The sequence below is a fragment of the Xenopus laevis genome, chromosome 2S, assembly GCF_017654675.1.
Source record: "Xenopus laevis strain J_2021 chromosome 2S, Xenopus_laevis_v10.1, whole genome shotgun sequence".
Taxonomy (NCBI): Eukaryota; Metazoa; Chordata; class Amphibia; order Anura; family Pipidae; genus Xenopus; species Xenopus laevis.
The window spans coordinates 22,374,426-22,402,000 of record NC_054374.1 but is presented as its reverse complement, the minus strand read 5'-3'; the positions used below and the strand labels follow the sequence as shown (position 1 = coordinate 22,402,000).

At 41.0% G+C, this 27,575-nt stretch overlaps 1 protein-coding gene across 1 annotated transcript; it reads right to left on the bottom strand.

The window, feature by feature from the left end:
- Positions 1-2,425: 2,425 nt before the first annotated feature.
- b3galt5.2.S (beta-1,3-galactosyltransferase 5 gene 2 S homeolog) lies at positions 2,426-14,017 on the bottom strand. Its single transcript, XM_018248710.2, has 2 exons — positions 13,945-14,017; positions 2,426-3,724 (listed from the first exon to the last, which is right to left on the bottom strand). Exon 2 carries the CDS (start codon positions 3,722-3,724, stop codon positions 2,780-2,782), a length of 945 nt encoding a protein of 314 aa, XP_018104199.1. The 5' UTR covers positions 13,945-14,017; the 3' UTR covers positions 2,426-2,779.
- Between the last annotated feature and the right edge of the window lie 13,558 nt (positions 14,018-27,575).

Below are 27,575 nucleotides of genomic sequence, written 5' to 3'. Positions count from 1 at the left end.
CTTTTTTAGCCAATAACTAAATAATCTTCGAAGCGGCCATTATCAAAGTAATAAGTAACTTTGTTTATGGGGGATAGATTTAAGTTCAGGCTTCGAAAGTAGCCTATAACTGTCAAAGTGTAATAGAACAAAAAAAGGGGATAATTTTATATTTATTTTTAAATATGTCCCTGTGATAATTCTGAGAAGGAACCTACTTGCAAGGTTAGTTTCATTGGTGAAGACAAGGGTGAGCAACCTTACTGTAATTGTATGGGGGTTACCTATTACTTGCTATGACCTGCAATCCCTCACTGGGGTAGGATGCAGCCCAGAGCATAGGTAGAAGACTCCAATACAAATCCTCAAGGTAGGAGGGCTCAAAAGCACCCAAGTCCAATTGGACCCTGTAAATGAGTGCCTATATTTAGGTGCCTTTGGAGTATTTAATAGTAACAATGGCTCCAACAAGCATTGCGAGAAAGTTAGAACCCTTGTTGGGAATTCATAGATGTCGGTGTAGGAAAGTAGTGCCAAATCCTTGCACTTATCCCTCTGCAGTAGAGTCTTTTGGGGCGAGAGTCCTGTTTAAAGGAACAGAATCCTAGAGGAGCGCTTGAAGAGTACAAAGACTGTGTTGTGGAAACACATTAAAGGACATTTCCTACTTTAGTTAGGTAGATAGCGCAAGTGAGTTAGATAGTGAGGCCCCTATTTCCAACTGGTCAGGAGTGCTGTTGGCCAGTTAATTCAGATAAACAGTTATGCAGTTCACCAAATACTGTGTGTGTTTTATTACTGTGTTCCTAGTGGGGCCAACCATAGGTGTATTCCCAGATCCCACTATGTGGAGGCACTGCTCTAGTAAGTACCAGATACCCAGTCTCTCCCAATAACACTGTGGAGTGGCTCAGGTTTGACTCGTGCCATCAGGTAACCACCACACGTGGAGTGTAACACTGACAAGAGGGGTGTCAAAAGGGTTAAATGGGCGACAGGTGTGTAGCATGCTCAGGAATCTTACTATATCTGTTGTTGAAGCATAAGGTCGGAAGAACTATTACAAATTAGCCTCTGTCAGTATTGCTACATGTGATCTTGAATATTGACTCTGCTGTATTTGCCTGTTCCTGGTCTCATATCATCAATGGAGAACCCCTGACACCCAAGTGAGAAATCTGGCACCACCCTGAGCATAATCAGCACTTTCCAAGTCAACTAAAGACTCAATCTCGGGTGTAAGGGATTGATGGTCTAATCCAGTGATCCCAAACCAGTAGCTCGTGAGCAACATGTTGCTCTCCAACCCCTTGGATGTTGCTCTCATGGTCCTAAAAGCAGGTGTTTATCTTTGAATTCCAAGCTTGGAAGCAAGTTTTAATTGCATAAAAAGTATAGAGCCAAGTAGAGCCTTTTGTAGGCTGCCAGTCCACACAGAGGCTACCAAATAGCCAATCACAGCCCTTATGTGGCACCCCAAGGGACTTTTTCATGCTGGTGTTGCTCCCCAACTCTTTTTACATTTGAATGTGGCTCACAGGTAAAAAAGGTTGGGGACCCCTGTCTAACCTAATGTTTCCATTGAGTGAGACAGTGTCTATAGGTATAAACAGTTACTGATGTTGTGTCAGAGCCTTGCAAAGGATTAAAGTTTGATGGGGTTAGGTAATATGGGAAATGAGTTTTCAGGGAGATTTTAGAGTGGTTTTTATAGTCAACCAAATACACTTTTGCAAAACTTTCTGAAATCCTCATGCACTAGACCCCAATGTGAAGTGACTGAAAGGTTAATTGGTCAAACTTCAAAAGACATCACTCTTTATGTAAATTCTGTGTTGTGTTTATTGTAAAAATAAATGTACATTTATTTTAATTTTTTTTTTGTAAATGCACTTCCATTATAACTCAGCTTGTTGGCCAAGTGAATAGGGATGGGCAAATTTGACCTGTTTCGTTTCGCCAAAAATTTGCCGCCAGCGTAATGTTGCAGATGCCCATTATAGTCTATGGTCGTCAAAAACATTTTGTCGCGCGTCTTTTTTTTTATAACGCACGCCGTCATACAAGTCTATGGGCGTCATTTTTTGTTAATAGTTCTGCTCCAGCAAAATTCTGCACTGAAATCCGCATTTCAAAAGAACTGATTTTTTTATATTTAATTTTGAAATCTGACATGGGGCTAGACATATTGTCAGTTTCCCAGGTACCCCCAGTCATGTGACTTGTGCTCTGATAAACTTCAGTAACTCTTTACTGCAAGTTGGAGTGATATCAACCCCCTCTTCCCTGCCCCCCCCTCCTAGCAGCCCATCAGCAGAAAAATGGGAAGGTAATCAGATAACAGCTCCCTGGTAGATATAAGAACAACACTCAATAGTAGAAATCCATGTCTCACTGCGACTCCTTCTTTCCTTCTTTCAAATACATACTTCTTGGTTCAGGAATAACATTTTATATATGGTAGAGTGAATTATTTAGAAATAAAAACTACACCATATAATCATGACAGAATCTTTAAGCCCTGCAGATTAGACACCTGTTTTATATATATATATATATATTATGCATACATTCAAAATTGTCCTTTTAGCAACCTTTTTCCCTAAGGGACTCAGGTGCTGGGACCCAAGCCACGTGTCAGTCATTGGCCAGCAGGATCTTAATATTAGTACTAGAGAGTTCCTGGCTAGTTGGTTGGTTGTTTGGTTGGTTGGTTCTTTCTCTGTCCATTAAATTAATGTGATCAAACAGAGCAATGATAGATGCAAGCCAATCCAACAGATGCTGACATTTCTGTCTGTTAGCACTGTTCATCCTCTGACCTTTGCAGGGCTTCCCAGAAAAGAAAAATTTTATATGGTCGGAAACCATGAGAAGTGACCAGTTTCCGATAAGCACAAATAGTAAATGGCTTTTTGAATGGGAAAAACGTTATCTCAGTATGAAGGTCCTGCAAGTAGATTTCTAGTTTCTCCAGGCACATGCCCACAAAGACGTCCTCCAGTTTAAAAAACGGAACTGTTCTGAACACATTCTGGATCTTTTGTGCAACGTCTACAGAAAAGACGTATCCTGTTCCTGAACAAAATGGAGGGTATCTGGACCCTGGGAATTCTATTTTGCTTACATACCACTTGCTGTGAATATCCCGTACAGGTTCATCGTTCATTCGGACAGAACCAGTAAAGAAATTGGTTGTTTGGTTTTTCTTTACAAGCAGCTCAACAAGATAAACTGTGTTAACAAACATATCGGAGTCCGTTTTCATCACAAATTTTGTTTGTGGGCAATGAGTGCAAATCCATTCAATCCCCATTATGGTTTTCAGGGTCAGATTGTAATATGTGTCTCTGAAGTCTCCCTGAATAATGTCATTGTAAGTGTTGCTTTCTTCAATAAGTTCCTCCTGCATGCTTGGGTTTGAGCTAGCACCTAGAAGAAAATAGGTGGAAACAAGTCTACCCCAGATATGTCCTTTCTTGCCCCAAGTTTGTCGGATAGTGTTCCGAGCATCCTTTTGACTGTGGGTTGTGGTTACCAACAGCACCAGGAATGGAGGATTCCTCTTGCACTGTACCTTGGGCTTCAGAAGAAACGTCTCACTTATGTTATTAAAGCTAAAGGGATGTGAATAATTTCTATGATGGCAAACTGTACAGAAATCTTGGAGTTTAGAGAATAATACACAGAAGCCAAGACAAGAGATCACCAACACCGTTCCAAATATCCACTTCCATCGTGGCATCTGAAAGATCAAGGGAATATTTAAATTTACAGTTTATGATGAAAATCAGTCTTCAAATTTTGTCAAACAACAATGTTTCATTCTGGTGGAGTAGCTAATGGTCAGATTTATGCTTTCTTGGAGAACCCCTTCTTCTCACAAAAAGCAGTTTTGTCAAACTTTATGTCTGGACCTGAACCCTGCAGTTAAAAGTGGAGCTGGATCAAGAGATATATAGTGGTCCCACAAGTCAAGTGCCTTGTCCAATGCCTGATGGAAAAATTTGCTCATCACCACTTATTTGGCTACAGACCCACAATGGACTCTTTTAGCACACGAGCACTTAGTTTTTATGTTTATATTGTGCCTAATTTTCCCATCGCTATAAACATTGGTTGTCCGGTAAGCAGTGATGCAGAAGGAGGTAGCTTGACAAGATTTCTTTAATTTTTAAAAGCAGATTGTAATGAGGAAAGGGAACTGGTGGGTGGCGGTGTTACAGTGGAAAGGGACATATTAAAGGGATACTGTCATGGGAAAAAAAGTTTTTTCCAAAATGAATCAGTTAATAGTGCTGCTCCTGCAGAATTCTGCACCGAAATCCATTTCTCAAAAGAGCAAACAGATTTTTTTTATATTCAATTTTGAAATCTGACATGGGGCTAGACATTTTGTCAATTTCCCAGCTGCCCCTAGTCATGTGACTTGTGCCTGCACTTTAGGAGAGAAATGCTTTCTGGCAGGCTGCTGTTTTTCCTTCTCAATGTAACTGAATGTGTCTCAGTGGGACATGGGTTTTTACTATTGAGTGTTGTTCTTAGATCTACCAGGCAGCTGTTATCTTGTGTTAGGGAGCAGTTATCTGGTTACCTTCCCATTGTTCTTTTGTTTGGCTGCTGGGGGGGGGGAGGGTGTGATATCACTCCAACTTGCAGCACAGCAGTAAAGAGTGATTGAAATTTATCAGAGCACAAGTCACATGACTTGGGGCAGCTGGGAAATTGACAATATGTCTAGCCCCATGTGAGATTTCAAAATTGAATATAAAAAAATCTGTTTTCTCTTTTGAGAAATGGATTTCAGTGCAGAATTCTGCTGGAGCAGCACTATTAACTGATTCATTTTGGAATTTTTTTTTTCCCATGACAGTATCCCTTTAATAATGAAAAAAAAAGAACAGTAAAAGAAACAGGCACAGAAGCCATACGTTACGTTACTGAAAAATAACCTACCATATCCAAAAAGAATAGCCTGGAGTGCCTTTTTTTGTTTAAGAGATCCAAAAATAAAAATGTCCAGGTTATATAGAGCACATTCCCAAGTATCATCACTTCTCTTGTGAGATAAAACAACAGAAACAGTCAGGCCAAGTTGCTTCCATCCCCACACCAACTCCCACTTTTGCTCTAAGGCCCATGGGAGACCCTAGGGGTCATTTATAATGTTGAAGTCAGGGTGCAAAGTGCAAAAATGGGTGCATGCACCAATTATTAAATGGTAGGTAGGGCCCTAACATTAGAGTCAGGTTTCCTTTTAGTCAAGGCTCAAATCTATTAGGTGACACAACCACTTTTTTAATATATATAAATAATCCAAAGGATTTCATCAAACCTCTAAAATATAAATAAAAAAGAACAACTCCACCAAAACCAGCAATGGCTTAACTACTGTTGGCCAGGCCCACCTCCACCCTGGGAAGGGAAAGGAGGGAATTGCTACGAGTTCTCCTTGGTCAAGAATCTTGGCCATGATGGTTTCACTGAATCTTAGTATAAAGTAGGAAAGAAGGCAGATGTTTAATTTGTTAAAGGAGAACTAAAATTGAACAGAGAAGTAGGATAGAAATGCGTGAGGGAAGATCTGTGCCTACAAAGATGCCCCAGTAGCTCCCCATCTTCTTTTCTGCTAATTCACTGCACATACTCTGTGCTGCTGTCACTTACTGAGCTTAGGGACCCACTCACAATATACAGTACACACAGAATAGAAATGTCACAATATAAGACTGATTAGTAATTTACATTCCGATGAATTTGAAGCTAAGAAACCAGTGCAGTCTGCATAAGAATTTAATATCAGCCCTGTAGAATCAGCTTCTATGACACATGAACCTCTGTTTCTGCTTGATGATTTCCCACAACCCCTATGCTTAGTGTCTCAACAGCTGTCAGAGCTCACTGAGCATGTGCAGTGTCACTGATGCTCCTTACAAGATCCAAGATGGCGAGCTCCTGTACACAACTTTGAAGGCCTGGATCATTACTGTCATAAAAATGCTGAACCTTTAAGCTGATGATATACTTTTATTATATAAAATTCAACATGTCGAACTATATTCATTTTAAAAGGTTAAGTTCTCCTTTAAATAAAATAAAGCCAATAACAGTGCCACACTTACACTAATCCGTTTGTTGAAGTGTCGGGTGGACAGCTGTGTTCTCCTCTGCAAAGGTAAATATCATGGTGTAATAATAAATCCAGCAGCACTCCCATAAGTGAATCAAATATTTATTGATGCCACTAGCAAAGCGACGTTTTGGGCTATACCAGCCCATTATCAAGCCAAGTGTACAGTGTAACAAAAAAGCTTAAATGTGTAGTTTAGGGGGAGGGGTTACAACTTGGTTCCCACCTGCCAATTTGGGACCCTAATCCCAGCAATCTCAGTGAAAAATAGTCTCAGTGAAATCCATTATAGTGGTCTTAGTGAAAAATGTTGTAAAAAATCTCCAAAAAGTTCCTTCGTGATGGCCCCTTTATGCGCCGGTGTGATGACGTCACGGTGCAATGGCGTGAAATTCTAAGTATTTAAGGGGATTTTAGTGTTTAGCACATTGCCCGTTGTTAGGTTCTATTAGTTAGCTCCAGGGTGTGCTATTTCTACGAGAATCCTGTTGATCTTCTGGTTATTGACCCTTGCCTTGCCTGACTATTCTGAACTCTGTATCCTGAACCTTGCCTGGCTGTTTATTCTGAACTCTCCAATCTGACCCTTGCCTCTCAGACTATTCTGCGCTCTCCAATCCTGATCTTAGCCTGTCTGACTATTCCTAGAACTTTGCTTGTGCTGCCCTGGCCTGCCTGTTCCACGCTGTGTTATCTGGCCTGTCTTCCATTCCAGTATCCTTGGTAAACGATTGTGCCCCTTTGCTCATCCAGAACCTTTTGCTTTGCTCCTCTCTTAATAAGACCTGACTGCATCCAATTAGCTGAGGGCTCCTCCATAGGTTAAAGGGAGCTGTTAAAGGCAGAAGCAAGAGCCAAGACCAGGGAGCCTAGCACTGGTTCTGGATTTAGGGTGCCGAGCGTGACACTGCGCTTTTTATTTGTTTTCATCAACCAGCTGACCCACCTCTGATATGAAAGGTCCCACCCCTCCCTGCTTCATTTTTTAACTATTATCATATTTAAAAAAAATGTTGGATTCTTTTTACTGCTTGCTGAAATATCCTTATCCATATAAATTTTAGCTTGCCTTATAGCTTTTTTTGCATAATGTATTGGCCTCCTTGTACATCATAAATGATTCAGCTGTACCAGCTAACTTGGAAGCCTTAAAAGCACGTCTTTTCTTACCCACCTCAACACCAACGCTTCTATAGAATTGCTTCTGCAACAGAATCTCAAAGGAGACCATGTTATGATCACTATTCCCTAAATACCCCTCACCCACACAAATGTTAGAGATGAGTTCAGTATTGTTAGTTATTACAAGGTCCAAAAGAGAGTTATTCCTAGTAGGTTCTTGAACGAGCTGGAATAAAAAGTTGTCATTCAGCATATTTACAAACCTACTAGCTTTTTCTGTCTTAGCAACCCCATTACCCCAGTCAATGTCTGGATAATTGAAGTCACCCATAGCAACAACTTGACCCAGCTGTGAAGCCGCTTGTATCTGCAAGAGTAGCTGGGCTTCATACTGTCACTTATACCAGGTGGTTTATAACATACACCAATGATAATTCTTTTTGTTACCTTTTGCCCAGTCAAAATCTCTACCCAGAGTGATTCTACACCCTCACCAGTGCCAGCTATTATTATTTCTTTAGCGCATGGCTTTAATTCAGGCTTTACATACAAACACACTCCTCCACCCTTTCTAATCCCTCTGTCTCTCCTGATAAGGGTGTAACCATTTAAATTCACAATCCAGTCACATGTTTCATCCCACCAGGTCTCAGTGATACCAATTATATCATAATTTTTAGAGCATGCAATTAATTCTAGGTCTCCCACTCAGGTGCCTATGCCAGCATACAGCGGAGGTTACTACTTTTATTTTTGGGATTTGCATTACTTAGTGAAGAATTATATGTTAATTTAGTATTAACTGCTGGTTTATTGATTAGATCTGTATGTGCCAACAGTATTTCCAATTGTGTCCTATCTTGTCTATTCATATTGGGTCTCAATCCCAGAAGGGGTTTAGTCTTTAATCTAGATTTGAATTTATTGACATAGTTTTTGACAAGTTTAAAGGGATACTGTCATGGGAAAAAAAAATTTTCAAAATGAATCAGTTAATAGTGCTGCTCCAGCAGAATTCTGCACTGAAATCCATTTCTCAAAAGAGCAAACAGATTTTTTTATATTCAATTTTGAAATCTGACATGGGGCTAGACATATTGTCAATTTCCCAGCTGCCCCAAGTCATGTGACTTGTGCTCTGATAAACTTCAATCACTCTTTACTGCTGTACTGCAAGTGATATCACCCCCTCCCTCCCCCCCAGCAGCCAAACAAAAGAACAATGGGAAAGTAACCAGATAACAGCTCCCTAACACAAGATAACAGCTGCCTGGTAGATCTAAGAACAGCACTCAATAGTTAAAACCCATGTCCCACTGAGACACATTCAGTTACATTGAGAAGGAAAAACAGCAGCCTGCCAGAAAGCATTTCTCTCCTAAAGTGCAGGCACAAGTCACATGACCAGGGGCAGCTGGGAATTTTTTCTGGAGTAGCACTATTAACTGATGCGTTTTGAAAAAAACATGTTTTCCGATGACAGGATCCCTTTAATATATGATTCCACAACCACATCCCGTGGTGGGTGGAGTAAAACAGCTCTTGTTCCTTAAACCAACTTCTGCGCAGACAACCGGAGCAGCGAGCACGGACTACACAGAGACGCTAGTGGTAAATATCTCCTCAATTGAGTTGAGTAACGCTGATGGGACACACTTTAGCAAGGGTATCTCTTTTTGCCCCACTAACAGATTAGACTTTGAATTGGAAAGATTTTTCCGCAATTTAAGTTTGAAGTCCTTTTTTGCTGGACCACATTTAATTGATACGGTTGGGATCACACATAATGAAGCTGATAGGATACAACTTACATTAAAAGAAGTGGGTTTACTGAACAAGAGCTGTTTTATTCCACCCACCACAGATGTGGTTGTGGAATCATATATTAAATTTGTCAAAAACTATATCAATAAATGAAAAGATAAAGATATTTTTTTCAACAATTACAAGGTACGGCTATGGGTAGCAAAGTTGCGCCCCCATATGCAAATCTACACATGGATTACTTTGAACGTGTACACAAATCCCAGATTCACACAATATTGTCAACTATATCTGAGATACATAGATGAAAAAAAATTAACATTTACACACGATTTAGGGAGGATTCATTTCCTGGATGTATGGATTGAAAAAGGTAATGCTCGGCTCAAAACTGATCTGTACAAAAAAAGAGAGTGACCGTCACAGCCTGCTTAGTTTTAATCCTCCCTCATTGAGAATTTCTTTACCCAAACACAATTTATGAGGGTAAAACGTATAGTTTCTGATGAACATAATGAACACGTCAGACAAGAAGAAATTAAATACAGAGTTTTACAGAGAGGCTACCGGAAGCGCTCCTAAATTCCTGTATACAGGATGTAAAGGAGATTCCAAAGATTAAATTGACAGAACAGAGAGAGAGAAAAAAATCCACATTTTCTGTAGCAAGTAATAATATACGCAAGATAATTCAAAAACATTGGCACATTTTACAGACGTGCTCCACATGTACCAGGCTTTGCATACCTCCCAACTATCCGTTTTTCGGAGGGACAGTCCCTCTTTTGACAGCTCAACCTGCAGTCCCTCATTTGTACTGGAAAGTCCCTCTTTTCTCTGCACTGAACAGCCAGAAAAAGATACAAGATACCAGAACAGCTAACAGGTGCAAATAAGATACAATTTTGAGAAGCACAGTTTAGATAAGGAGAAATATTTTCAAACTTTCATAACCTACCAAATTTTGTAAAACGAACATGGTAATCAGGTGGTGTGGCCACAGAAAGGGGCGTGGTCAAATAATTCGCTGCACTACTTGCCAAAAAAAATTTTGGCCCTCTTTTTACTTCCAAAATGTTGGGAGGTATGGGCTTTGTAGAAGTCCCCTTGATGGCATACCAACAAGGAAAGAACTTTAGGGACACACTCATAAAAGAAGATATAAGACCTGCGGCAAAAGGAACACAAAGATTTTTGGGAACCCACAAAATGGGGACTTTTCCTTGTCTTTATTGTGCCAACTGCAACAATATCACATTCACACACTGGGCAGAGAATTAACTTCTACATGTGCAATTCCAGTTTCGTGGTATATCTAATAAAATGCATGTGAGAATTGGCAGACTTTGGCGAGACAACCCAGAAGGCGAAAGACCGAATTAAACAACATAAATCTGACATCCGTTGTAATTACACACACTTACCAATACCTACACATTCTGCACAAGTACGACATACAGTACGACATACAGTGAGTCAATTAAGATATCAATTTATTGACAGTATAGGTCCTGTAAAACGTGGGTTAGGTACGTTGAGTCCTGGTGGACTAAACCGAGAGTATACCCCTGTAATGTTTATTTAGAGTTGGTTTTTCCTAAGAATTGTGCTTTATGTGTAACAATAACTGTTTTAATTTGAGCATTTTTGTCTCGTTATACCCGGTGATATTTTATTACTTTATTTTTTAGAACTTTACTGCTCCGATCCTGGGATTTGCTGGTGTCCTGACAACTGTAGATATCCAGTACTAAAGGTATTGAGCATAAAGATGTGAGTGATTTAATACTAATAGAAACAAAATTACAATGTTTTTATCATGTCTGTACACAATGTGTCACAACCACAAATCATATGGACTATTGGTGGACTACTAAAAATCCTGAAGGAACTTTTTGGAAATTTATTATAACATTTTTCACTGAGACCACTATAATGGATTTCACTGAGATTGCTGGGATTTGGGTCCCAAATTGGGAGGTGGGAACTAAGTAGTAACCTCTCCCCTTAAACTACACATTTAAAGCTTGTTTGTTACACTGTACACTTGGCTTGATAAAGGGCTGGTATAGCTGGAAACGTCGCTTTGCTAGTGGCACGAATAAATATTTCATTCAGCTTTCGGAGTGCTACTGGATTTATTATTACACCGTTCTCCTTTACATAGATACATTTCAGGCAGCAGTACTACCCACTGCAACACCATGCTGCACAGTTACAATCTCATTGTCATATTTTATACTAATATAAACCTCATATTTTACTTTAATACTACTTTTTACCCAAGAAATATGCACAACAACATGATCCCTAAAGGAGAATTAAACCCTGAAAATGAATGTGGCTAAACATGCCATGTTGTATATTGGTCTTATTCCAACCAGCCTAAAGTTTCAGCTTGTCAATAGCAGCAATGATCCAGGACTTCAAACTTGTCACAGGGGGTCACCATCTTGGAAAGTGTCTGTGACACTCACATGCTCAGTGGGCTCTGAGCAGCTGTTGAGAAGCTAAGCTTAGGGGTAGGGATGTAGCGAACGGCGGAAAAAATGTTCGCGAACATATTCGCGAACTTGCGACAAAACATGCGAATAGTTCGCGAACGTCGCGAACCCCATAGACTTCAATGGGAAGGCGAATTTTAAAAGCTAGAAAAGACATTTCTGGCCAGAAAAATGATTTTAAAGTTGTTTAAAGGGTGCAACGACCTGGACAGTGGCATGCCAGAGGGGGATCAAGGGCAAAAATGTATCTGAAAAATCCATTGTTGACACAGCGCTGCGTTTTGTGCTGTAAAGGGCAGAAATCACACTACGTCACTCAGGTGATGTTTCTGGACACGGAATGTGAAAAAGCTCACACAGCTAGGTGGCACTTGGTTAAAGACTGGGCAAATAATGCCTGCAAGGTCAACGTATACACTACAGCCGTTGGATACGGAATATATTATTGCTGCTTGAAAAACGTCACTCGGGTGGTGTTTCTGGAGACGGTATTATTATTGATATTTAGACAGCTAGGTGGCAGTTGTTTGAAGAACAGATGCAGATGAGAGATCAGCAGCAGGACAGCTGCCCACAGCAGCTACATACAGAGCACTGCAGTAGAAGGTAGATTACTAGCCAGCAAAGCTACCTAACCTAAAATGTCCCTCAAATCCCTGCAGAGTTCTGTCCCTACAATACAGAGCAGTATCAAATAGATTACTAGCCAGCAAAGTTACTAGCAACTGTCCCTCAAATCACTAAACAGCTCTCTCCCTACACTAGCTCTTCCAAGCACACACAGGCAGAATGAAAAAACGCTGCAGGGCTTCAGTTTATATATGGAAGGGGAGTGGTCCAGGGGGTGTGGGGGTGGTCCAGGAGGGAGAGCTTCCTGATTGGCTGCCATGTATCTGCTGGTCTGGGGTGAGAGGGCAAAAATAAGCGCCAGCTAAGGCGAACCCAAATTGGCGAACGTCGCGCGACGTTCGCGAACATTCGCCGAACGCGAATAGTCGATGTTCGCGCGAATTAGTTCGCGGGCGAACAGTCCGCGACATCCCTACTTAGGGGTCGTCACTAATTATCCAGCAGAAAATGAGGTTGGTCTGTAATATAAACTGATGCTACAGGTTTGCTGATTATTAAATTCTGATTCTAATTGCACTGGTTTCTGTGCTGCCATGTAGTAATTATCTGTATTAATTACTAATCAGCCTTATATTGTAACATACAGCATTGACCTCTATAGATTCCCAGACATTTATCTGCTCATACTCACAACCTTGATTTGTTGCTGTATATTTACTGTGATATTAGTAGTTAGAGTTGGGACATCAATGTAAGAATGCTCAAGTCTTCAGGCTCAATATTCCAAGAAAGAAACCATGCAGGAGTTTAGGAACTCCCGCATGATTTTTGGACCCAAATACTCGAGCCCAGGCCTTAAGAGTGCTGAAGAACTGAAATCCAGAAATATATTAGACCTGGTAATATTTGAAAGCTGCCATGACCTAAAGTAAGAAACTATTGGGAGGTTTGTTCTTCATACAGCACCAAGCCAGGGATCGGCATGGGAGGTACAGGGAGACTCCCCGTTGGGACCTACCAATGAAAAGAACTTTCCAGGGCAGCAGAAAGATAACATTGATAACTTTCGCAGCTGAATTTGTGCTTTTATCCAGAAAATTCCCCTCTTTTCGTTTAGAGAGTGTTTATGCTCTCTCTATGGAGCAGTGGCTTACCTAGAAATTACTGGGGCCTGCAGCAAAATATTTTTCAGGCCCCCAAAATGTCTAGAGGTTGTAAGTTTTACCAATATTCATTGAAACTATATATGAATTAGGGTCTCCTGGGCCCACTGCAGCCACAGGGTCTGCTGCTTCTGTAGTTAAACCTATGCTATGGAGGCATGCAGGTGGTAGCAGAACCAGAAGCGCCCCAGGGAATGCTGTAACCTGTGGATTTCACACTTTTTTTCTTCCTCCAAGGTGTCTTGGAAGAAGTGAAATCATGATAGAGAAAACTAAATTAGAATGATAAGAAAGATTTCAATTGGTGATGGGTTCAGGGAAATAGCTGTCAAATTTATGAATGAGCTTACAATCTAAAAGGAAAATGGGATGTACTGTCAGATCAGATGTCTGCAATAAGTGATGGGCGAATTGGCGAATTTCACGCAAAATTCGTTAATTTCACACAAAATTTGCGAAACAGCGTTTTTGACGCCGCCGGCCATTTTTGACAAAAACATTTTTTGACGCAGGCGAATTTTTGCGGGCGAATTTTTGCGGGCGTTTCGCAAATGTATTCGCCGCGAATTCGCGCCTGGCGAATAAATTCGCCCACCACTATCTGCAATGCTTTGATAGAATAAAGATTGCATTTTTTTGAGAATGTGCTGTTATACAGTATATATCTATGTATATAAAAATAATCATACATTGTTATTGAAAGATAACTTACCCCTTATACCACTTATGGGCACACCGTGTGACTGCCTGTGCCATCGACTGCATTGCTCTGAGCTCTTAATAGCTTGTGCACGCAAATGAAGAACAATACCACAAGCAGAACTCACAGGAAACTACAACCACACCTACACATTAGTCTTGGATCTGTCTGTGCATTTCCTCTCTCTGGCTGCAGATCATATCATTTTTCAGAATGGCTCTATAACTTTCTGTATGGGTAGAAGCTTGTTGTGATAGCATTGTCTTAAATATTTCCCATAGACATCAGTGCAATGGCATTCGCTATTCTAGTTGAAAAAAGGACTGCCAAAAAGGTTACTTTCCAACAGACTGGGATGTGCAGGCAGGGTGTAATATACTGTAATTGTATGCAGTGCACAGTAATTTGGCACCAGTGGATCTTGCAACTTAACCAGACAACAGATTCATTAACACTGATCCACATGGGAGAATAGATCAACCATACAGAGAAGAGTCTTCCCTCTAGTAGAGCTTGAGAAGGGTTGCAATCCCGAAACGTTTGATCATCGGAAAAGTGTTGTATAGCACCATTGAATAAATTTGGGATCACCCCGTTTGCTGCAACCACAGGTATTGGCATTCTTCTCTATTTGGATTCATTACTAGCGTGTGGCTAGGCCAGTGTCATATAACTTCATCTCCTGAATTGACTTTCTATGAATTTCAAGACTAGTTACATAATTAAGCGCACCCCCCCCCCCATGGTCAGAAGTTACTGAACCTAGAGAATCCCACATAGCATGCATGAATTTCCATTTAACTTAATCTATATATTATATAAAAAAAAAATGGAAGCGTATTTGTAATTTTATAATTTGCAGCTATCAAGTACTTTTTATGTTTTTTTAACCAGCCTTCCTATCTCTGTAACTCAGAACCCTAGACAAGGAATGTTAAACTTGCAGAGCTGAAAAATGTTGTTACCCAGTAAATAACAACACATGGGCAGATTCGGAATATTAGTCACCTTTTCTTCTTAGTTTTCCGCAGTCTTCCTAAGTTTCCTCTTGAGGCAACTTTGGATGACTCCGGAAAACGAAGTGCAGCGAGTGCCATTGCTGGCGATTTTTTTTTATAGCCGGAGAAAGGTAGGGGAATGCAGTTTGGGGAGATTGTCCAGAAGAAAAGGCGATTTCTTCCCAAATCTGCCCGTGTGCCCTTAACCTAAGAGTCTGCTTAACCCTGTGGGATAGCAGGTATAGTAGGGAGAGATGGTGCCTATAGTAACAGTGGATAATAGTCTCTGGGAAGGGAGTGTGACTGTGGGATAGCAGGTATAGTAGGGAGAGATGGTGCCTATAGTAACAGTGGATAATAGTCTCTGGGAAGGGAATGTGACTGTGGGATAGCAGGTATAGTAGGGAGAGATGGTGCCTATAGTAACAGTGGGATAATAGTCTCTGGGAAGGGAGTGTGACTGTGGGATAGCAGGTATAGTAGGGAGAGATGGGGCCTATAGTAACAGTGGGATAATAGTCTCTGGGAAGGGAGTGTGACTGTGGGATAGCAGGTATAGTAGGGAGAGATGGTGCCTATAGTAACAGTGGGATAATAGTCTCTGGGAAGGGAGTGTGACTGTGGGATAGCAGGTATAGTAGGGAGAGATGGTGCCTATAGTAACAGTGGATAATAGTCTCTGGGAAGGGAGTGTGACTGTGGGATAGCAGGTATAGTAGGGAGAGATGGTGCCTATAGTAACAGTGGATAATAGTCTCTGGGAAGGGAGTGTGACTGTGGGATAGCAGGTATAGTAGGGAGAGATGGTGTCTATAGTAACAGTGGGATAATAGTCTCTGGGAAGGGAGTGTGACTGTGGGATAGCAGGTATAGTAGGGAGAGATGGTGCCTATAGTAAGAGTGGGATAATAATCTCTGGGAAGGGAGTGTGACTGTGGGATAGCAGGTATAGTAGGGAGAGATGGTGCCTATAGTAACAGTGGATAATAGTCTCTGGGAAGGGAGTGTGACTGTGGGATAGCAGGTATAGTAGGGAGAGATGGTGCCTATAGTAACAGTGGGATAATAGTCTCTGGGAAGGGAGTGTGACTGTGGGATAGCAGGTATAGTAGGGAGAGATGGTGCCTATAGTAACAGTGGGATAATAGTCTCTGGGAAGGGAGTGTGACTGTGGGATAGCAGGTATAGTAGGGAGAGATGGTGCCTATAGTAACAGTGGGATAATAGTCTCTGGGAAGGGAGTGTGACTGTGGGATAGCAGGTATAGTAGGGAGAGATGATGCCTATAGTAACAGTGGATAATAGTCCCTGGGAATAGAGTTGAGCTGTGGGATAGCAGGTATAGTAGGGAGAGATGGCCCTAAAACTCAGAGAAATTTGTTTAAACTTTCCATAACCAGCCAAATTTGGTAAAATAGACAAGGTGATTTGGGGGTGTGGCCATAAAATGGGCATAAAGGGGGGTTGTGGGTGCACTCCTAAGGCTAAGTTAAAATGCTAATGATTTGGCCAATTAATCAATACACATACATTCCTTGGTCCCCTGTCTAAGTAATTCAGTATATATGCAAGTACATGTGTTCTCAAAAAAGGGGGTTTTAATTAAATAGATATAATGATCATAAAGTTGATAAGCCACCACACCCCATTTAACTAATGATGGTCCTATGTTTTTAACTGTGATATCTGCTGCGCCTACCACCAGGTAACACTTTTGTATATATTTACATTTATTACACTTATTACACACCTTTATTTAGCTTGTCTTTTTTACTTATTTTGCTCACACCTATACTCCTACCTATACTCACACATATACTCACACACATATATAAACACTTTCCAAGTGTGCACCTATACATACAACTTTACTTTACCTTCACTATTGTTTTTCCATTATTTCATTGTTTTTTTTTTTTTTAAAAAAAGGCTTTGGTTTGGTCTGTCTCTTTCTCTTAAAAGCCGCAAGCTAGTGGCGGGGGAGGATCTAGTCCTCAGACTGAAACCAAGGTTCAGGAGATATTTACTTCAATTAATTATGCAGAGAGGTACAAGAACTTTTATACTATGACAAGAGGTAAACAAGTTAGGGGCCACCATGTGGGGTTTACCTTGATGTGGTAGCTTTAGAAGTGCACGCACAACCCCTTTTGGTACATAAAATGGGCATGACCAATATAATTTCTTCTGCATATAGCGTAGCAGATCTTTTTGTCCCTCTTTACATTTTTTAAATGTTGGGCGATATCCCGCCTGGGTGGGGGAATAATACTATTTTGGCCAAAAATATGCAAAGTTGCTGGTGATGAGTTTGAAGTTAAGAAAGGGATACTGGGTAAAACATTAGCAAAGTTTGCTGCAGCAGCTCCATAAATCCATGAGTGTCTGCTGTACTTTTGATATGAATTGACTCCATGAGCTGGAGCCTTCACTCTCATTGGTGAACTTTAGGCTGTATGCACACTATATGCATCTGATATATATAAATATATTTTATTTATTTTATGTGCCCTGGGTACCCCTGGAACTATAGCAGGGTGACTGTTACCCCAATATTTCTACCTATCTGTAACCTTGTTATGAGCTAAGCGGCCCAGCCTATAGGCCAGTTAGGGGGAGATTAGGGGTGAGTGTTTTTTGTACCCTGGGTACCCCTGGAACTATAGCAGGGTGACTGTTACCCCAATGTTTCTATATATCTGTAACCTTGTTATGAGCTCAGGGGGCCCAGCCTGATGACCAGTTAGGGGGAGATTTGGGGTGAGTGCTTATTTGTGCCCTGGGTACCCCAAGAACTATAGCAGGGTGACTGTTACCCCAATGTTTCTATATATCTGTAACCTTGTTATGAGCTAAGGGGGCCCAGTCTGAAGGCCAGTTAGGGGGAGATTTGGGGTGAGTGTTATTTGTGTCCTGGGTACCCCTGGAACTATGATTCGATCTGAACAGCACCACAATATCTTGTTATAATAAAAATGCCTTTATTGCACCCTTATTGGGCATTACCGCAACGTTTCAGGCTTCACTTGGCCCTTTTTCAATACAAAGTAAGAAGATTTAACAAAGTTGTGCTGACTATTTTGCTTACCCCTGGAACTATAGCAGGGTGACTGTTACCACAATAGGAAGAGATGTTTCTATATAACTGTAACCTTGTTATGAGCTAAGGGGGCCCAGCCTGAAGGCCAGTTAGGGGGAGATTTGGGGTGAGTGCTTATTTGTGCCCTGGGTACCCGTGGAACTATAGCAGGGTGACTGTTACCCCAATGTTTCTCTATATCTGTAACCTTGTTGAGCTAAGGGGTCCATCTTGAAGGACAGTTAGGGCAAATTTTGAAGTGAGTGCTTATTTGTTGCCCATGCCTATATAAATATATATATGTTTTATAGGCCAGCAAAATATTTTCTCTGCACCAGCCATTCAGATTAAGGTACATAACTTTGTCTCAGACAGAACAGGATATCTTGGTAAAAAGGAAACAGACACTGAATACCAGGAAATACTCCAATATGAACACAACCATGACCTCAGCTGTTTCATTAATAAAATAAACAGGTTTCCCCAAAAACAATGCACTTTATACAACATTACACAGGGTCAAAATCAGACTAGCGCTATGCACTATGTAACTGGTGTCGGAGCTTCTCTCATCTATCCCTAACATGGGCCCTAAATGTAACACAGTTTCCAGTTATTATAAACACTTTGTAATCTTATGTCTGGATTCCTTTAATGTATTATTACACACACATGCACAAACATACACATATGCGTGTTCCCCTGCCCGCTTCAATTGTTGTATTTTAATAAAAGTTTCAACTATTTTATCAAAGTTTGATTTCACTGTGATTATGACCCGGTAAAGTGATCCTCATCGTGAAGTTCAAATGTTAAACAAACATACACATACATACAAACACAGAGATAAATGCACATGCAAAAGACACAATTCTGTAGCACTCACCGGTAGGTGTGGTGAAACCTGAGTGGCTTTACTGGTGGTATGAGGGTAAAGCTTTGTGCAGTCGTCTTGTGGAAACGCAACTCTTTAGCTCTTCCAGCAATCTTTGTTACATAATTGTCCTTTAATACTTTTTTCCAGTTTTGACCATGGTCTCTGATTTGCCCTGTCTCTGCCTGACCTCTCCCCTGCGCTTCCCAATGGGCTGGTCTTTTTCCATGTCTCTTTGAGGCCCCCTAACTTGTTGGATAAGGTGACCATCACCATGGCTTATTCTACACCTCTACTAGTGACTCACTTACACACAAACAACACAAACGTAAAAGTGAATGTAGCTCAACAGGCTAAGAAATGTATGGAACTTTAATATAAGTAACAATATTTTTTCCACCCCTCCCTGTATGCGATTAACAATAGAATCAACTGCTATTTCCTGCCTGTAAGACAGAGATAAGGGAAAAAGAACTTTCGGAAGAAAAATAAGATCAACGATCAAGCAAAAGGAGCTAAAAGCTTGGTTTAAGAAGTTAAAAATAACCCTACTAAATTTTACCTTTTGTTTATTTTCTTACAAAGTACATTTTTCTACATTTTTAATTATAGATAATATATTTATTGGGTTTTTTATATTTCTATTTACTTTTAGCAGTTTTTTTATTTAAACTTTATTTATTTGCGTATGTATTAGTGGAATATGCATCCTTCTTCTATGTGGGGAAAGCAGGGACAATAAAATTTAAAGGGATACTCTCATGGGAAAAAAAAATTTTTCAAAAAAAATTTTTTCTCAAAATGAATCAGTTAATAGTGCTGCTCCAGCAGAATTCTGCACTGAAATCCATTTCTCAAAAGAGCAAACAGATTTTTTTATATTCAATTTTGAAATCTTACATGGGGCTAGCCGCTAGACATTTTGTCAATTTCCCAGCTGCCCCAAGTCATGTGACTTGTGCTCTGATAAACTTCAATCACTCTTTACTGCTGTACTGCAAGTTGGAGTGATATCGCCCCCTCCCTTCCCCCCCCCCAGCAGCCAAACAAAAGAACAATGGGAAGGTAACCAGATAGCAGCTCCCTAACACAAGATAACAGCTGCCTGGTAAATCTAAGAACAACACTCAATAGTAAAAACCCATGTCCCACTGAGACACATTCAGTTACATTGAGAAGGAAAAACAGCAGCCTGCCAGAAAGCATTTCTCTCCTAACGTGTAGGCACAAGTCACATGACCTGGGGCAGCTGGGAAATTGACAAAATGTCTAGCCCCATGTCAGATTTCAAAATTGAATATAAAAAAATCTGTTTGCGAGAAATGGTTTACAGTGCAGAATTTTGCTGGAGCAACACTATTAACTGATTAATTTTGAAAAAAAATTTTTTCCCATGACAGTATCCCTTTAATATTTATAATATATACCGTATGTGTGTATATATATATATATAGATAGATAGATAGATAGATAGATAGATGATAGATAGATAGATAGATAGATAGATAGATAGATAGATAGATAGATAGATAGATAGATAGATAGATAGATAGATAGATATACAGTATATTATAAATATTAAATTATATATAGATATATAGATAGATATATATATATATATATATATATATATATAAAGTCAATTTAGTGAGTGCACTCTTACAGAAATTTCTTAAGTAGTGGGCGCGTTGGTCAAGTTTTTAGATACACAGTAGTAAATGGACCCGCACTCCAATGTTTTCGTGAAGAAAAGTGATAAACTTTATTCACAGATGCATATCCAACGTTTCGGTCCACACTGGGACCTTTTTCAAGGATAAATGGAAAGTGTACAGACAAGTGATTAAATCCCTTTTGAAATTGGCGCCAAGTATGACGTCATAGATAGGAAAACCCCCATAGTAAACACTCTAAACATTCGTATAGTGGTAAATACAAAAAAATGTAATACATACAATTCACCACTGGGTGTCACCGTTGTGTCTATGGTGGAAGTGTTCGAAGGAAACAAAAGTGTCCTTTTTAAAAGTGTCCATTCAAGAAGTATTCATGAACAATCTGCAAAATTATACAAATGTATTATTATGTTGCTAGTTTCAGGCAAATACAAAAAATACAAATTGAACTCATTTTCAATCTTATTGCATTACTGCTAAACAAAAAATTGCTGCCTACACAATAAAAACTTTTTTAATGTACAACCGCTCGTTGCTATGTGTCTATTTTATATTTGCCTAGGCACGATGGTAACAGGAGAGACCTATTTAGGTAAGGAAACAGCTGAGTACCAATTGTCCATTAAGACCTTTAGGTGCCACACAGTCCAGCTCGTGTATCCAAAAGGCTTCTCTTTGCAAGAGCACCTTATTGTTATCACCCCCTCTTGCTCTGGCCGGTACCTGCTCGATTAGCATCTGAATGCTGCTGGGCTATGTTTTGCTTCTGCCCAGTGCTGGGCAACTAACTGTTGGGCAATGTCCTGCTTTTTACCTTTTGCTTTGTCTTCCCTTTCTGGGTCTAATGCAGCCCTGATGTTTGCTCTATGCATGCCAATTCGCTCTTTCAGCAGTCTTGCCACAATAGATTAGCCCACGGGGACATTTGATTATCTAAACCACAAACGTGGTTGTGCATGTCATCCTGTGCCTAATGCCATATCGTTTTCCTGTGCGTGGGGTGCAAAACATGATCACCCAAAATGAGGCTGCTGCACATCACGCATCCTGAGCATTTATACACACCTGGTCGTGGCGAAAGAAAATGTTGCGTTTGTGTGTTAGAGTATTTATCTACCGGATCCAAGGGAATCTCTTTTAGGGAGCTCCACCGTCGGTAACTGAACTTAGGTCTATGTGGTAATTTCTTACCTAACATATCCAGGGTCGATCCTGGCCCCTCCTTAAAGTACCATCAGCAGCACTTTTGCTGCCCCTGGTACCTAGTGGGGCACTGCTGCCTGAGGCGACAGCCTCAACTCGCCTCATTGGCAAAGCACCCCTGAACATATCCTCACTTTTAACCAGTTCCCAATGTTTTACCACACATTCACGCATAATTTGGAACTCTCACCATACTGGCACACATAATACATGTCTTTTTCGTCGCTCCTTCCACTGGTTGTACTGGTCTCTAGTAGAACTTCATCACGATTAAGGCTCAATGCCCACTTTTTTTTATTCTCAATCAGAGCACTTGGATAACCCCTGAGCAAGAATTGTTTACACATTGTGTCTATGTCCTCCACCCTCTTGCCTTCCTCACTGTCAGTCCGTATTACCCTCAATAACTGGGATTTTGGCAATGAGTCTAACAGGTGCCTGGGGTGATTGCTCCGGTAATGTACCAGAGTATTCCTGCCTGTAGGCTTCACGTGTTTACTTGTCTGTAAGGTATCATTAACCTTATAAACTTTTACGTCCAAAAACTTTAGGGTCAATCTAACAGGGTTAGTCAGACTGTTCTGCTGGACTGTGTGGCACCTAAAGGTCTTAATGGACAATTGGTACTCAGCTGTTTCCTTACCTAAATAGGTCTCTCCTGTTACCATCGTGCCATAGGCAAATATAAAATAGACACATAGCAACGAGCGGTTGTACATTAAAAAAGTTTTTATTGTGTAGGCAGCAATTTTTTGTTTAGCAGTAATGCAATATGATTGAAAATGAGTTAAATTTGTATTTTTTGTATTTGCCTGAAACTAGCAACCTAATAATACATTTGTATAATTTTGCAGATTGTTCAAAAGCACTGCGTATCTTGACAGCGCTATATAAATAAATGATGATGATGATGAATACTTCTTGAATGGACACTTTTAAAAAGGACACTTTTGTTTCATTCGAACACTTCCACCATCGACACAATGGTGACACCCAGTGGTGAATTGTATGTATTACATTTTTTTGTATTTACCACTATACGAATGTTTAGAGTGTTTACTATGGGGGTTTTCCTATCTATGACGTCATACTTGGCGCCAATTTCAAAAGGGATTTAAACACTTGTCTGTACACTTGCCATTTATCCTTGAAAAAGGTCCCAGTGTGGACCGAAACGTTGGATATGCATCTGTGAATAAAGTTTATCACTTTTCTACACGAAAACATTGGAGTGTGGGTCCATTTACTATATATATATATATATATATATATATATATATATATATATATATATATATATATATATATATATATATATATATATATATATATATTCACAGACCAAAAGGTGCACACCGTTTACTTCGGTACATACCTGGGTGCCTGCCGAGTTTAGGTATGTATATGTATGCAGAAAGGCGGCACCCACAGGGTTTTCAGTCAAAAATAAAAAGTTCTTTATTAATCTCAACGTTTCGATCCCCCACAGGGATCTTCGTCAGGAGTATACAAACAAACAACCAGAGGGCCCCTCCACCTCCACCATTTAAAGCCATGTGTGGACAAACGGCGCCAAAACCAGCGCACCTGGTTGCTAGGCAACCAGAGTTGTTGTCAAAAACATCTGTGTAGCATATAAAATAGAAGTGCAGGGTATAGGGGACATAGAGAACACAAGACAGGGAGAAATAGAGAATAAAAGTACAGAGCCGTATCCAAAACGGTAACACCGTGCCCTTTGAAAGCCAAATCATTTCCCTTTCATGCGCCATCGAATCAGGACACTCGCCTGGGGAGTCGGTCCAATCATATTGCAGCAAAGAGGTGGGCGTGCGCCTCCGTGCGCATCTGGCTTCAGTATGTCGTTCTGTTGTTATGGACCCGTTGCCTAGATACCCATCGGTTGCAGGGAAAACAAGCGCCGGTAATGCCAGCCTGTGCAGCTCCCTGCGTCAGCCGTCACCACCTAAAGCGCCGAATCCTTAGTTGCAGGGTTGACAGCTACGGCTGTCTTACAGGTAGGGCATGTAGGCAGGGGCGAGGTTATAGCGCCGATAGTGACAGCCTGTGCAGCTCCCTGCTTCAGCCGTCACCACTTAAAGCGCTGGTTCCTAAATTACAGAATTGACAGCTACGGCTGTCTTACGGGTAGAGGGCATAGTCCCTTGAGGCAAGTAGTAGTGGGATTTAATATAGAAGCCGAGTGGGAGAGTTTCGTTCAACCCCCGTGGGGTAACAGTGTCGAGTCGGTGGATCCATTTGGATTCTCGTCTTAGTAAGGCCAAATCTCGATTCCCCCCTCGGAAGCAGCCCAGTTTTTGTTGTACAGAGAGCCAATTAGGTGTTCTCTGTACAACAAAAACTGGGCTGCTTCCGATGCCCGGACTGTACTACCTGCCGCTCAATGTTGACAGGCAGAGATTTCCCACATCCCCATACCGGCAAGCGTTTTAAAATACAACATAGACTCACCTGCACCTCCTCCTTTGTGATCTATATTATTACATGTCCATGTGGTCTGTACTATGTGGGGAAGACCACCACTATATTGAGGGATAGGATCGCTAACCACAGATCGGCAATCAGCAAGGCTCTAAGAGAAAATACAGCCAAACAACCGGTGGCCAGACACTCCCTTTAGATGGGCCACACTCTACCTACATTTCGTTGCATGGCAGTCGACCATCAGCCCCCACTACCCAGAGGGGGGGAATCGAGATTTGGCCTTACTAAGACGAGAATCCAAATGGATCCACCGACACTGTTACCCCACGGGGGTTGAACGAAACTCTCCCACTCGGCTGTTTTCTTTAACCAGTAATATGAACCAATGAACAATTATCTGGGCAATACAGACCCTGACACCCTGTGTATGTTCTGAGCATAATATGCAACAATGCTGTGTACATATGTGTTTACTATCCTCCATATACCCCCTTTTGCTTCCTGCCTACCTATTTTTAACCTTTTCTTCGTTGTTCTCCTGACACCGTACATGCCCTGTGCCTATTCATCACCCCTAACGTATGGTTTGACTAATAGCTGCGCGTGCAGCCCTGACCTTACTTGCAGTCATAAGTGGGTTTTTGACCAAAGTATGCCGCTTCTATATTAAATCCCACTACTACTTGCCTCAAGGGACTATGCCCTCTACCCGTAAGACAGCCGTAGCTGTCAATTCTGTAATTTAGGAACCAGCGCTTTAAGTGGTGACGGCTGAAGCAGGGAGCTGCACAGGCTGTCACTATCGGCGCTATAACCTCGCCCCTGCCTACATGCCCTACCTGTAAGACAGCCGTAGCTGTCAACCCTGCAACTAAGGATTCGGCGCTTTAGGTGGTGACGGCTGACGCAGGGAGCTGCACAGGCTGGCATTACCGGCGCTTGTTTTCCCTGCAACCGATGGGTATCTAGGCAACGGGTCCATAACAACAGAACGACATACTGAAGCCAGATGCGCACGGAGGCGCACGCCCACCTCTTTGCTGCAATATGATTGGACCGACTCCCCAGGCGAGTGTCCTGATTCAATGGCGCATGAAAGGGAAATGATTTGGCTTTCAAAGGGCACGGTGTTACCGTTTTGGATACGGCTCTGTACTTTTATTCTCTATTTCTCCCTGTCTTGTGTTCTCTATGTCCCCTATACCCTGCACTTCTATTTTATATGCTACACAGATGTTTTTGACAACAACTCTGGTTGCCTAGCAACCAGGTGCGCTGGTTTTGGCGCCGTTTGTCCACACATGGCTTTAAATGGTGGAGGTGGAGGGGCCCTCTGGTTGTTTGTTTGTATACTCCTGACGAAGATCCCTGTGGGGGATCGAAACGTTGAGATTAATAAAGAACTTTTTATTTTTGACTGAAAACCCTGTGAGTGCCGCCTTTCTGCATACATATATATATATATATATATATATATATATATATATATATATATATATATATATATATATATATATATATATTCTGGGAAAATGTTATTGCGGGCACCACTGAAAACAGAACTTTTAGAATTCAAATCACTCTCATGTCTCATCTAGATTTAGTCCATGGCAAGGTCCAAGTGCAGAATACAGGTGCAAAAAGCCAGGCATGTTTGCCTATAATGCCCCTTGCATGTTTTCACCTCCAATATAGAAAAAAAAAATTGTATCTGACAGTATAACGCACTCCCATGCTCCATTGTGTGCACCCGATTGGGGCAGAAGACACAAAGCTCAGTTTGCTCTACCACAGCACTAGTACACGTGTGGCCAGCTTTATTCTATAAAACATAGTTAATAAGCACTCCCACCTAAAATCAAGGCAATAAGCCTGCCCCTCTCGGCAGGGGGAGGCTGGAACACTGGCAGTAGATGTTCAGTCTATAGGCCAATTAAGATGACATTTGGGGAGATACCCGGTTTGCTCTAGCAAGTCTTGAAAGTCATTTAGGATGAGATTTGAGACAAACACTTTTACTGTCGAAGATGTTCTTTGAACCAGGTAGAAATGACCGATGCACCAATATTTTCTATATATGTAAGCTTGCTATAAATTAAGGGGTGGTCCCTAAACCAAGGATAGCCCTCCAAGAGAGGAATGAACTCATGATGTCTGACAGCAAGCTAGAGGCATAATAAATAGTGATGCGCGAATTTGGGGTGAAATCGTGCCTAGGCGAATTTGGGGTGAAACGGTGCCAGCATCTGTTTTTGGCGAAATTGCTGGCGGCAAATCGTGGAAATTCACCGCAAATTGGCGCCTGGCAAATAAATTCGCCCATCACTTATAATAAATGTCAATCAGTGGCGTAACTAGATGTTACTGGGCCCTACAACAAATTCAGTTTATGGCCCAAAACACCTAAAATTTGACCTATTTTACCAAGATATTCGGAAATGTTCTCATTATTTAGCACCTTACTTACACCCCAGGGTCTGCTTACTCTGTAGTCTAAAACAGTGCATTCCCCAAATGTTGCCAAAAAGTGTACATGGCAAACATATGAACAATTTAAAAATAAAATAAGTAAGTTCTATCCTACCTTTTCTGTTGAAGTCTTTTTTTTTCAGTTCTGTGCTTCAATATGATAGAATGCTGGTGGCTTCCAAAATTCCAAAGAGGACTTGAGAAATCTGTATATAAATAACATTATCCACGCCCCAATAAAACACTTTATCCCTCCCACTATTTAATTAACGTGGTTAATATTAAGCTTTAACAGTGGCAGACATAAAAACAGCTTAACTTTGTCACTGTTTTGGTTTAATCAGTAGCCAAGTGGAAGGCAGCCATGGATTGGATAATGCATAACGAATGAATATAGCCATTTGCCACTCTTTATAGATATAAAGAAGCATATCATTTAACTGCACAGTAGGGGTAAAAAGATTTTGTTTATCTCCAGCAAGCAATTATACAGTGGCTAGACTTATACTACTTATATTTATACTACTGGCTGTGGGCAGGAAGGAGTGGGTTCCAGGGTCGGGTTTACGTAGCAGGCACCCCTGGGCCCACTGACATTTGTCACCCCCGTCCCCTCCATTTTATTTGCACAAATTTTCATCATTGGGACCTGAGCAATGGGGATTGGTGCATGGAAAATTTAAACAACTATTTTATTTCCGACCCGGGCATTATTTCATTCCAGCAGAAGCAGGGCCAGATTTATACATAGGACACCCCTTGGCCGGGACTACTTGTCGCCCCCCTTTTCACCTTTTTCCTTCCCCCTTCATATGCATGCACAAAGCCTTATCTCGTTGGGTCCAGAGCATAGGGATTGGTGCACATGAGATTTAAAGAGCTATATCCTCATGTCACCA

Bases quoted from the DNA above. Each gene is read 5' to 3' on its own strand.
- b3galt5.2.S (XM_018248710.2), bottom strand. From the start codon at position 3,724: ATGCCACGATGGAAGTGGATATTTGGAACGGTGTTGGTGATCTCTTGT.